The sequence below is a fragment of the Onychostruthus taczanowskii genome, unplaced genomic scaffold, assembly GCF_017590055.1.
Source record: "Onychostruthus taczanowskii isolate IOZ18803 unplaced genomic scaffold, ASM1759005v1 scaffold257, whole genome shotgun sequence".
In the NCBI taxonomy this organism is placed as follows: Eukaryota; Metazoa; Chordata; class Aves; order Passeriformes; family Passeridae; genus Onychostruthus; species Onychostruthus taczanowskii.
The window spans coordinates 44,731-55,834 of NW_024499873.1; the positions used below are offsets into that span (position 1 = coordinate 44,731).

An 11,104-nucleotide genomic window follows, 5' to 3' on the forward strand; every position below is an offset into this window, starting at 1 on the left:
CCCTCCCCCAATCCCCTCCCCAAATCCCCCCTAACAGCTGTCCCCTGTCTGTGTGTCCGTCCGTCTGTGTCTGTCTCTGTCTGTGTGTCTGTCCCGTCTGTCCATCTCTCTCTGTCCGTCTGTGTCCGTCTGTCCGTGTGTCCGTCTGTCTGTCCGTGTGTCCATGCGTCCGTGTGTCCGTCCGTGTGTTGGTGTGTCCGTCTGTCTGTCCGTGTGTCCGTCGGTGTGTCCGTGTGTCGGTGTGTCCGTGTGTCGGTGTGTTGGTGTGTCCGTGTGTCCGTCCGTGTGTCGGTGTGTCCGTCGGTGTGTCCGTGTGTCCGTCGGTGTGTCTGTGTGTCCGTGTGTTGGTGTGTCCGTGTGTCCGTCCGTGTGTCGGTGTGTCCGTCGGTGTGTCCGTGTGTCCGTCGGTGTGTCCGTGTGTCGGTGTGTCGGTGTGTCGGTCTGTCCACGTGTCTGTCCGTGTGTCCGTGTGTCCGTCGGTGTGTCCGTGTGTCCGTGTGTCCATCCGTGTGTCGGTGTGTCGCAGCTGGGCCGGGTGCTGGAGCGGGACGCGCGCCGGGGCCGGGCCCTGGTGCAGCTGGGCCGGGCGGGGCCCGCGGTGCTGCCGCTGCCCCTGGACAGCATCTGCCACTACCTGGGGGGGGGCGACGACGACTGAGACCCCCGACCCTATTTACATATTCAAACAGAGATGAAAACCTAGCAGGATTTTCTGCTAGCCCTGTGTTTCCTTTTCCTCTGCCATTCTTTTACCCTATTTTGCTGTAAAACTGACAAAGCTCTCAAGCCCTCATCTCAGCCTCAGATTGCCCCCCACAACTCCCCAGAAGCCCCCTAAAGCCCCCCCAAAACCCCCCTGAATCCCCCCACAAGTCCCCTGAAGCTCCCAAAGCACTTTGCCAGCTTCCAACATGTCGGCGGGTGGTTGCTATGGTAACGCGTCAGGCTGCTGCCATTTTTCAACATGGCGCGTTGCCGGGCAACGGCCCCGCCCTCCCGTCTCCGCCAATCAGCGCGAGTGCCTGCTCGGAGCGAGCCCTAATAGGGCGGGGGCTCGGCTCACGTGACCGGAAGTCCGCTCTGGCCGGGCGCTGTGAGGCGTCTCGATGGTCTGAGCGCCCCGCGGGAGCGGCCGCGGGGTTTTGGGGGAATTTTGCGTGATTTTGGGGCTTTGGCGGGTCCCGACGGGTTTTGGGGACCCTTCGTTACCCCCTTTCAGCTACCCCCGAAGCGGATCCGCCGCCGCCGGCGCCCCCCGCCATGGCGCAGGCCCGGGGGGTGAACAGCCTGCGCTTCAACCAGGACCAGAGTGAGTGGGGGCCCGGACCCCGAACCCCAAACCCACGAACCCCAAACCCCCCGAACCCCAAAATTCCCGAGCCCACGAACCCCCGAATGGCTGAATCCCCGAGGCCCCGGAGCCCCGAACCCCCAAACCGCGAACCCCAGACCCTCAAACCCCTGAACCCCCGGACCCCAAAGCCCCGAATACCCCGAACCCACAAACCCACGAACACCCGGACCCCAAACCCCCGAGCCCCCAAACCTCCCTCTGCACCCCCAGCGCCCCCTCAGGGCCTCAAACCCCCCCCGGGACCCCCAAAACACCCCCGGGATCTGGGGGGGTCCCTGGGGGTCTCGGTGGCTTTGGGGGGGCTCTGGGGGGGCTTTTGGGTCATTAGGGGCAGAGGAGGAGCACGGGGGGGGGAAAGTTTGGGGCGTTTTGGGGTCCGCCAGGGCTGGGAGGGGGTGCAGCTCTTTTTGGGGGGCTCCTCAGCCTGGGGGGGTTTGGGGTGTCTGGGCCTGGGGGTGGGGGCGATTTTGAGGGGGGTCCCTAAATTGAGGAGAGGCTCTTGGGGTGTGCTTGGGGAGGGGCAGCTTGGGCAGTTTTGGGGTGCCCGGGCCTGGTGGGGGGGCTCACTTTTGGGGGGCTCTGCTGTTCGAGGGTGGTGATCGATTTTTGGGGGGTGGTCCCTAAATTTGGGGTCCCTGGGGCTGGGGTGTCCCTCGCCTTGGGGGGGATCGCTGGGGTTTGGGGGTGTCCCCACCCTTGGGGGGTGTCCCTGCCCTTGGGGGGTCTCCCCCCACTGTGGGGGTGCCCCGATGTTGGGGTTCCCTGGCGTTGGGGGTCCCGCTGTGGGGATCCCGCTGTGGGGTCCCCGATGTTGGGGTCCCACTGTGGGGGTCCCTGACGTTGGGGTCCCCGCGGGGGTCCCAGACGCCGAGCAGGTGGGCAGCGTGGGGCTCGTGGAGATGCTGCACCGCTCCAACCTGCTGGCCATCGTGGGGGGCGGCAGCCAGCCCAAGTTCCCCGACGCCTCAGGTGCGCCCCCAAAGCGGGGGGACCCCGAGTTCACCGGGACCCAAACCTGGGGGACCCCGAGTTCACCGGGACCCAAACCTGGGGGACCCCGAGTTCACCGAGAGCCCCCCAAACCGGGGGTGCCCGAGCAGGGTCCTTCCCGGAGCCGTTCCAACGTTCAGGTGTCCTCCCTGTCCCCAGGGTTGGGGTGGCCCCTGTCCCCAGTGTGGGGGTGTCCCCAGTATTGGAGTGTTCCCAGGGTCGGGGTGTCCCCCATGTCAGTCTGTCCCCATGTTGGTCTGTCCCCCTGTTAGCCTGTCCCCATGTCAGCGTGTCCCTGTCCCCATGTCTCTCTGTCCCCTGTCAGTCTGTCCTGTCCCCCTGTCGGTGTGTCCCACCTCCGTCTGTCCTGTCCCCCTGTCACTGTCCCCTGTCACTCTGTCCCCTGTCACTCTGTCTCCTGTCCATCAGCCCAAACCCTACCCTTTGTTCCAGAAAGTTCCCTGTCCCTCACCCTGAGATCCAATCCCTATCCCAACCCTCTCTCCTCCCCTTGTTCTGATTTGTTGTAGCCCTCAAAACCCCACCCCAAGACTTGCTCATTGGTTACTCTATGGTGCCTACCCCCTGTTCTGAGAGATTTTAAAAACCCGTGCACAGGGGGGCAGGGGGATTTTTTTGCTTGTGTTCTTCCTTGGCAGTTCTGTGCTGCGTAACCACCCCTTTTCTCTCCTAGTAAATTTGCTGGACTTTACAGTGCATAAGAGCCTCCTCTGCCTCCATCTCTGGGTGCTCGTGGCTCCTCCAGGGGTCTCTACTGCTGGGCGACTGGCTTAGAGATTCTGGCTCAGGCAAAACCCCAGTCTAGCCACTTCCCTGCTCTCGCCATGGGCCCTGGAGCATCACGGAGCTAGCCTGGGCTGCGGAAGACAGTGGCAGTGGTCCATGCCCTGGCATGTCACAGCCCCCAGAGCCACACCTGCCAGGCCACCAGCCCCAGCCTTGGTCCCCGCTGCTGGCCTCAGTGGCTCCTGGCCATCCTCACCCTGAGTGCAAAGGCAGCCTCAGGATCCCCTCAGGGCACTCTGGATCCAGGCTGCAGACACCTTAAAGCCATCACTGAAAGGGACATGGATGGGGACTGCAGCTGGATCTTCCAGTGCTCACCGCCTCTGACTGTGCTCTAGGTGAACCCAAACCTCAGCTGCTGCAGCTTGAGCACATTTACCCTTCTTGCCCATCTTGGAACGTGGTGTTCCCATATCATACACAAGCCTGTTGCAGGGAGTGACCAGCTCCCAGCTGATCTGCTACCCTTGGCTTTACTTGCTGTTTTCCAGCAGCGAACTTAATGGGTACACTCATGAGAATCTCAGCACATCGTTTGCTCCTCAAGAGCTCTTACGCAAAAAACTCCACTCATCACTAGTTTTTGGACAGAGGAGGAGGTGATGACAAGCGTAAGGCACAGACAGGGCCCTGACATAAGAATTCTTGAGCCATAGAATTCCACACGTTGCTCTTCCCGGCTGCTTGGCTCATATTTTATAGCCAGTTCTGGACAGGGGCTGCTGCTGATAGGGTACGAAAATTTAGAGAAATGAAGGTGCAGGAGACAACCAAAACCACGAGGGAAGACACTTAGAATTATAGAGCACAAGAGAAGACCTTGCAGATGGCTCAATAGAAAATGCCAGCAGCAGCGCCCGGAGCCCGGAGCTGCTCACTGCCACCACAGGGGCTCCCCAGTGCCCTGCTGGTTTGTGTGTGATCCCTGCTGGGCTCCCTCTGCCCCTTCAGCAGACACAGCCCTGCCTGGAAAGGGCTTCGTGCTGTGGTGTTCTCAGCTTGCTGCAGGCTACATTCTTAGCAGCACTGAAAGAAGAGGTGAAACAACGAGCCGTTTTCTGTCCTGCCTGCAGCTCGGAGTGCCCGGAGCCCGGGCCCGTGAAGAGCTGCTCCTGGCGCTCGCTGTGCCCAGCCCGCTGTGCCAAGCAGCCGCGGCCATGGAGACACAGGCGGGAGCTCCGCCCGAGGCCGCCAGCCGGCCAGGCCCGGCTCGCAGCTGCGGGGACGCCGGCAGCCTGTGCCTGAGGCCGAGGCCATGGCGGGGGGTTTGTGGGCAGGGCTTTTGCCGGCCGGAATGTGCCGCCTCCCGTGTGGGCTCGGCTGCGCCAGAGGCAGGCGGGAGCGCGGCGGGAGCGCGGCGGGGCCGGCAGCGGCGGGCAGAGGCCGCAGAGAGCAGCAGCCCGGCCGGGCCCGCTGCGGAGCGGCAGGGAGCTCCCGGGCAGCCCTGGGCCGTGTCTGTGCCCGCCGGACAGCAGCCGCGGCAGGAGCCGGCCATAGCGGCAGCTCACCGTGCCCAGGGCCGCGGCCGCAGCTCTCCCCGCCCGGCCGCAGCAGCAGCCCCGACGCCTCAGGTGCGCCCCCAAAGCGGGGGGACCCCGAGTTCACCGGGACCCAAACCTGGGGGACCCCGAGTTCACCGGGACCCAAACCTGGGGGACCCCGAGTTCACCGAGAGCCCCCCAAACCGGGGGTGCCCGAGCAGGGTCCTTCCCGGAGCCGTTCCAACGTTCAGGTGTCCTCCCTGTCCCCAGGGTTGGGGTGGCCCCTGTCCCCAGTGTGGGGGTGTCCCCAGTATTGGAGTGTTCCCAGGGTCGGGGTGTCCCCCATGTCAGTCTGTCCCCATGTTGGTCTGTCCCCCTGTTAGCCTGTCCCCATGTCAGCGTGTCCCTGTCCCCATGTCTCTCTGTCCCCTGTCAGTCTGTCCTGTCCCCCTGTCGGTGTGTCCCACCTCCGTCTGTCCTGTCCCCCTGTCACTGTCCCCTGTCACTCTGTCCCCTGTCACTCTGTCTCCTGTCCATCTGTCCCCTCTCAGTCTGTCCCCCTGTCGGTCTGTCCTGTCCCCCTGTCACTGTCCCCTGTCACTCTGTCCCCTGTCAGTCTGTCCTGTCCCCTGTCGCTCTGTCCCACCTCCGTCTGTCCTGTCCCCCTGTCAGTCTGTCCCCTGTCAGTCTGTCCCCTGTCACTCTGTCCCCCTGTCACTCTGTCCCGTGTCGCTCTGTCCCCTGTCGGTCTGTCCTGCCCCGTCACTCTGTCCCCTGTCAGTCTGTCCCCTGTGGGTCTGTCCCCTGTCAGTCTGTCCCCTGTCACTCTGTCCCCTGTCACTCTGTTCCCTGTCGCGCTGTCCCCTGTGGGTCTGTCCCCTGTCAGTCTGTCCCCTGTCACTCTGTCCCCTGTCGCTCTGTCCCCTGTGGGTCTGTCGTGCCCCGTCGCTCTGTCCCACGTCCGTGTGTCGTGCCGCAGTGCTGATCTGGGACGATGCCCGCGAGGGGAAGGACAAGCTGGTGCTGGAGTTCAGCTTCCCCAAACCCGTGCTGGCCGTGCGCATGCGGCACGACAGGTCCGGGACTGGGAACCCGGGGGGCTGGGGGGACTGGGGACACTGGGGGGACTGGGGACACCGGGGGGACTGGGGGGACTGGGGACACCAGGGGGACTGGGGACACTGGGGGTCTGGGGACACTGGGATTTACTGGGGGAATTGGGGGCACTGGGGTGGCACTGGGTGGCTGTGGGTGGCACTGGGTGGCACTGGGGTGGCTCTGGATGGCACTGGTGTCCCTGTGTCCCTGTCCCAGGCTGCTGGTGGCTCTGCAGAGCCGCCTGTACGTGTTCTGTACTGGGAGCAGTGGGGGCACTGGGGGCACTGGTGGCAGTGGGTGGCACTGGGTGGCACTGGGGTGGCTCTGGGTGGCACTGGTGGCACTGGGTGGCACTGGTGGCACTGGGGTGGCACTGGTGTCCCTGTGTCCCTGTCCCAGGCTGCTGGTGGCTCTGCAGAGCCGCCTGTACGTGTTCTCCTTCCCCCACCGGCCCACCAAGCTCTTCGAGTTCGACACCCGCGACAACCCCAAAGGTGGAGGGCCCCAAAAACCCGGAGGGTGCCCCAAAAACCACGGGGGGGGCCCCAAAAACCGCGGGGGGGACCCCAAAAACTGCGGGGGCACCCTAAAACAGGGGGGAACCCAAAAACCACAGGGGGCACCCCAAAAACTGCGGCAGGACCCCAATAACTGTGGGGTGACCCCAAAAACCACAGAAGGACCCCAAAACCGTGGGGGAACTCAAGAAAGAGCGGGGACCCTAAAAATGGGGGTGACCCCAAAAACTGTGGGGGCACCCAAGAAATCATGGGGACCCAAAAACCACGGGGGGCACCCCAATAACTGCAGAGGGGACCCCAAAAACCACGGGGGAACCCAAAACTGGGGGAAGCCTGAGCTGGGGGTGCCTGAAAACTGGGGGATCCCAAAGTGGGGGGGACCCTCCAAAATCTGCAGGGACGGGTTTGGGGGTGGCAGGGACAGACCCCCCCTGTTCTTTCTACCTGGGGATGGTTGGGAGGACCCCAAAGTCACACCAGGGGTCACCCTAAAATTCGGGCATGGCCCCAAAACCCCAGAGGGACCCCAAAACCTCGAGGAGTTTGGGTTTAGGGGGGACTCAGGTGTTCAGGACAATCTTCCCCCCATTCTCTTTGTTGGGGGCACCCCAAAGCACAGGAGGGACCCCAAAATCCCAAGAGCGGTCCCAGGGAGAACCCCAAACTTTTCCTGAGGGACTTCTCCAAGTTTAGGGAGGGACCCCAGTGAGTGAGGGGGAGCCTGGAACTCTGGAGGACCCCAATATCTGGGGGGGATTTTGGGGAATTAGGGGGACCCTGATGTGCTGGGGGGGGTTTTGGGGTCCCCGATGTCCTGAGAGGGACCCCGATGTTTGGAGGGTTTTTGGGGTGCAGGGACACCCCAATGTCTGGGTGGTTTTGGGGTTCCCGATGTTCTGGGGGGTTTTTGGGTTTTTGGGGTCCCCAGTGTCCCGAGGGGGATTTTTGGGGTGCAGGGACAGCCCACTGTCCTGGGGGGGATTTTGGGGTCCCCAATGTCCTGGGGGGTTTTTGGGGTGCAGGGACCCCCCAATGTCCAGGGGGATTTTGGGGTCCCCAATTTCCCGAGGGGTTTTTGGGGTGCAGAGACATCCCAATGTCGAGGGGGATTTTTGGGGTCCCCAATGTCCTTGCGGGTTTTGGGGTCAGGGACACCCTGATGTTCTGGGGGATTTTTGGGGTCCCCAGTGTCCGGGGGGTTTTTGGGGTGCAGGGACACCCCAACATGGGGCTCCCCGCAGGGATCGTGGATCTGTGTCCCAGTTTGGAGCGGGCCCTACTGGTGTTCCCGGGGCACAAGTGTGGCAGCCTGCAGCTGGTGGTGAGCAGCACTGGGGGCACTGGGGGGCACTGGCTGGGGGGCACTGGGGGTACTGGGGGCACTAGGCAGCACTGGGGGCACTGTGTGTGGTACTGGGGAGCACTGGGTGATAATGGGGAGGAGGCTGAGCTGATATTGGGAGCACTGGGGAGTACTGGGCCATACTGGGCAGCACTGGGCGGTGCTGGGCAGTACTGGGTGGCACTGGGCCATACTGGGCCATACTGGGCGGCACTGGGCCATACTGGGCGGCACTGGGCAGCACTGGGTGGCACTGGGTGGCACTGGGCCATACTGGGCGGCGCTGTGCGGCACTGGGGCCATACTGGGCCATACTGGGCGGCGCTGTGCGGCACTGGGGCCATACTGGGCCATACTGGGCGGCGCTGGGCCATACTGGGCGGCACTGGGCAGCACTGGGTGGCACTGGGTGGCACTGGGCCATACTGGGCGGCGCTGTGCGGCACTGGGGCCATACTGGGCCATACTGGGCGGCGCTGTGCGGCACTGGGGCCATACTGGGCCATACTGGGCGGCGCTGGGCGGCGCTGGGGCTCCCTCAGCCTGTCCCCGTCCCCAGGACCTGGGCTCGGCCAAGCCGGGCACGTCCTCGGCGCCGGTGACGATCAACGCGCACCAGAGCGAGGTGGGCTGCGCCGCGCTGAGCCCCCCGGGCAGCCTGGTGGCCTCGGCCTCGCGCCGGGGGACCCTGATCCGCCTCTTCTGCACCCAGAGCCGCGCGCGCCTGCTGGAGCTGCGCCGGGGCACCGACCCCGCCACGCTCTACTGGTGCCTGGGGGGCTGGGGGGGCTGGGACCGACCCCGCCACGCTCTACTGGGAGGACTGGGGGCACTGGGGGGGCTGGGGGGGCTGGGACCGACCCTGCCAGGCTCTACTGGGGGGACTGGGGGCACTGGGGGGGCTGGGAATGACCCCACCACGCTCTACTGGTGGGCTGGGGGGCTGGGTGGACTGGGACCGACCCTGCCACCCTCTACTGGGGCCACTGGGGGGCTGGGGGCACTGGGGGGACTGGGGGCGCTGGGACCGACCCTGCCAGGCCCTACTGGTGGGACTGGGGGGGACTGGGAACCTCAGGTGTCCCCCTGCTCGAGCTGACGCAGGGCACAGACCCTGCCCCGCTGTACTGGGGGCACTGGGAGCACTGGGAGGGACTGGAGATGAACCTGAGCGTTTGGGGGACCCCTCCCAAGCCGGTTTTGGGGTGCTGCCCCTCCCTGCCCGGTTTTGGGGTTCCCTCTCTGCCCGGCTGAGCTGCTCCAGCTCCGCTGTGCTGGTGCCACTGGGAGGGGCTGGAGGTGGAGTTGGGCACTGGGGGACCCCGCCTGGGTTTTGGGTGTCCCCCCGATCCTGATGGGGTTTTTGGGGTGCCCCCGACCCTGACGGGGCTCTGGGGTCCCCCAGCCTGGCCTTCAGCCCCGACTGCTCCTTCCTGTGCGCGGCCAGCGACAAAGGCACGGGGCACGTCTTCGCGCTGCGGGACACGCGCCTCAACCGGCGCTCGGCGTGAGTGGGGCACGCGCGGGGTGGGGGGTCCCCCCGAGCCCCCCGAGCGCCCTGACCTCCCCGTGCCCCCCCGTGCCAGGCTGGCGCGCGTGGGCAAGGTGGGCCCGGTGCTCGGCCCCTACGTGGAGTCCCAGTGGTCCCTGGCGAGCTTCACCATCCCGGCCGAGGCGCCCGGCGTGTGCGCCTTCGGCAGGGCCGGCCGCAGCCCCAGCTCCGTCATCGGTGAGAGGCACCCCGAAACACCCTGAGGGACCCCGAAACACCCTGAGGGACCCCAAAATAACCCTGAGGGACCCCAAAATACCCTGAGGGACCCCAAATAACCCCCAGGGACCCCAAATAACCCCAAACCAACCTAAAATACCCGGAGGATCCCCAAAGAAACACCCTGGCACCCCCAAAGAACCCCCAGGGACCCCAATCCCCTCTGGGGTTTTGCCTTGGGAGAAGGGGTGCAGCCCCAGCTCAGTCATCAGTGAGAGGGACCCCAAAATAACCCAAAATCAACTTAAAATACACTGAGGGACCCCAAAAGAACCCCTAGGGACCTCAAAACAGCCATGAGGGACACCAGTCCCCTCTGGGGTTGTGCCTTTGGGGGAGGGGCGGCAGCCCCAGCTCTGTCCTTGGTGAATCCTCCCAACCCCCCCAGAATATCCCCTGGGACCCCAACACGCCTGGGAGCCCCCAGTGTCCTCCCCAGGACCCCAAAATTCACACCCGGGGACCCCATAACCCACCAGAGACGCCCCCAAAGTTCCCCCAGCACCCAGATCCCCCCAAGGCACCCCAAATCCCCCCCAGGCACCCCCAAATCCCCTCAGGCACCCCAAACCCCCCCAGGGCACCCCCAACCTCCCTGCCCTGGGATCCCAGATTACCCCAAAGTCCCCTGGGACCCCCCAGGTATCAGCAAAACCCTCTGGGACCCCCCAAAGCCCCTCCCTGCACCCCAAACCCCCTGGGGACCCCCTAAACTCCCCTTGACCCCCCAGATCTCCTCCAAAGGCCCCCCAGGGCACCTCCCTGCACCCCTAAAACTCCCCATGGCCCCTCCCTTTGCCCCTAAACCCCCCTGTGGTCCCTCCCTGCACCCCCAAATCTCCCCTAAATCCCAGGGCCCCCCTTAACCCCCCCAGGGCCCCTCCCTGCACCCCTAAATCTCCCTCTAACCCCCCCAGGGTCCCACTAAACCCCCCCAGGGCCCCTCCCTGCACCTCTAAACCCCCCTGGCGACCCCCTAAACCCACCCGGGGCCCCTCCCTTTGCCCCTTAACCCCCCCCAGGGACTCCCTATATCACCCCTAAAAGCCCCCTAGGGCCCCTCCCTGCACTTCTAACCCCCCCTGGGACCCCCTAACCCCCCCCGGGACCCCCTGACCCTCTGCCTGTGCCCCAGCCGTGTGTGTGGACGGCACCTTCCACAAGTACGTGTTCAGCCCCGACGGGAACTGCAACCGCGAGGCCTTCGACGTCTTCCTGGACATCTGCGACGATGACGACTTCTGACCCCCTCCCGGGCCCCCCCCGGGCCCCCCCGAGCCGGGGGACCCCCAAAACCCGGCGGCCCACCGAGCCTGGCCCGTCTCTTTATTGTTGTCTCGGCGTAACAAAGGGGATTTACAAAACCTCCAAAAGGGGGGGGGGATACAAAACCGGGGTCCCCCCGCGTGCCCCGGGACCCCCCCGCGGTTTGGGGGGGGGGCATACCCCCCGTGCCCCCCGGGTGGGTGACACAGCCCCCAGAGCCCCGTGCCCCCCGGGTGGGTGACGCAGCCCCCAGAGCCCCGTGCCCCCCGGGTGGGTGACGCAGCCCCCAGAGCCCCGTGCCCACCGGGTGGGTGACGTAGCCCCCGCAGCGGTAGCACCAGGCCGCCAGGTCACGCAGGCTCAGCACCAGGGGGTGTCCCCGGGCCCCCCCGTGGGCCAGCATGTGCCCCCCGACATAGCGCCCGCACAGCACCTGCAGCGCACCGCGGGTCAGGGGGCTTGGGGTGCGGGGGG

The 11,104-nt window shown here is 65.4% G+C and overlaps 2 protein-coding genes across 2 annotated transcripts in view; both read left to right on the plus strand.

Moving 5' to 3' along the window:
- GPKOW (G-patch domain and KOW motifs) overlaps positions 1 to 9,155 on the plus strand; it is a 17,333-nt gene extending 8,178 nt beyond the window's left edge. Inside the window, exons 11-12 of the mRNA XM_041407178.1 lie at positions 527 to 669; positions 9,131 to 9,155. Of these exons, the coding sequence (XP_041263112.1) occupies positions 527 to 658 (132 nt within the window). The 3' untranslated portion in view covers positions 659 to 669; positions 9,131 to 9,155. The remainder of the gene's footprint in view (positions 1 to 526; positions 670 to 9,130) is intronic.
- On the plus strand, positions 2,089 to 10,675 carry WDR45 (WD repeat domain 45). Its single transcript, XM_041407163.1, has 8 exons — positions 2,089 to 2,323; positions 5,612 to 5,708; positions 6,130 to 6,224; positions 7,493 to 7,572; positions 8,153 to 8,361; positions 8,999 to 9,100; positions 9,180 to 9,322; positions 10,500 to 10,675. Exons 1-8 carry the CDS (start codon positions 2,104 to 2,106, stop codon positions 10,607 to 10,609), a joined length of 1,056 nt encoding a protein of 351 aa, XP_041263097.1. The 5' UTR covers positions 2,089 to 2,103; the 3' UTR covers positions 10,610 to 10,675.
- Positions 10,676 to 11,104: the final 429 nt, after the last annotated feature.

Excerpts from the sequence above, each read along its gene's own strand:
- WDR45 (XM_041407163.1), top strand. The coding sequence starts at position 2,104 with ATGTTGGGGTTCCCTGGCGTTGGGGGTCCCGCTGTGGGGATCCCGCTG. Across the intron at positions 5,709-6,129 it reads GTGCGCATGCGGCACGACAG|GCTGCTGGTGGCTCTGCAGA; the intron begins GTCCGGGACTGG and ends TCCCTGTCCCAG. Across the intron at positions 9,323-10,499 it reads CAGCCCCAGCTCCGTCATCG|CCGTGTGTGTGGACGGCACC; the intron begins GTGAGAGGCACC and ends CCTGTGCCCCAG.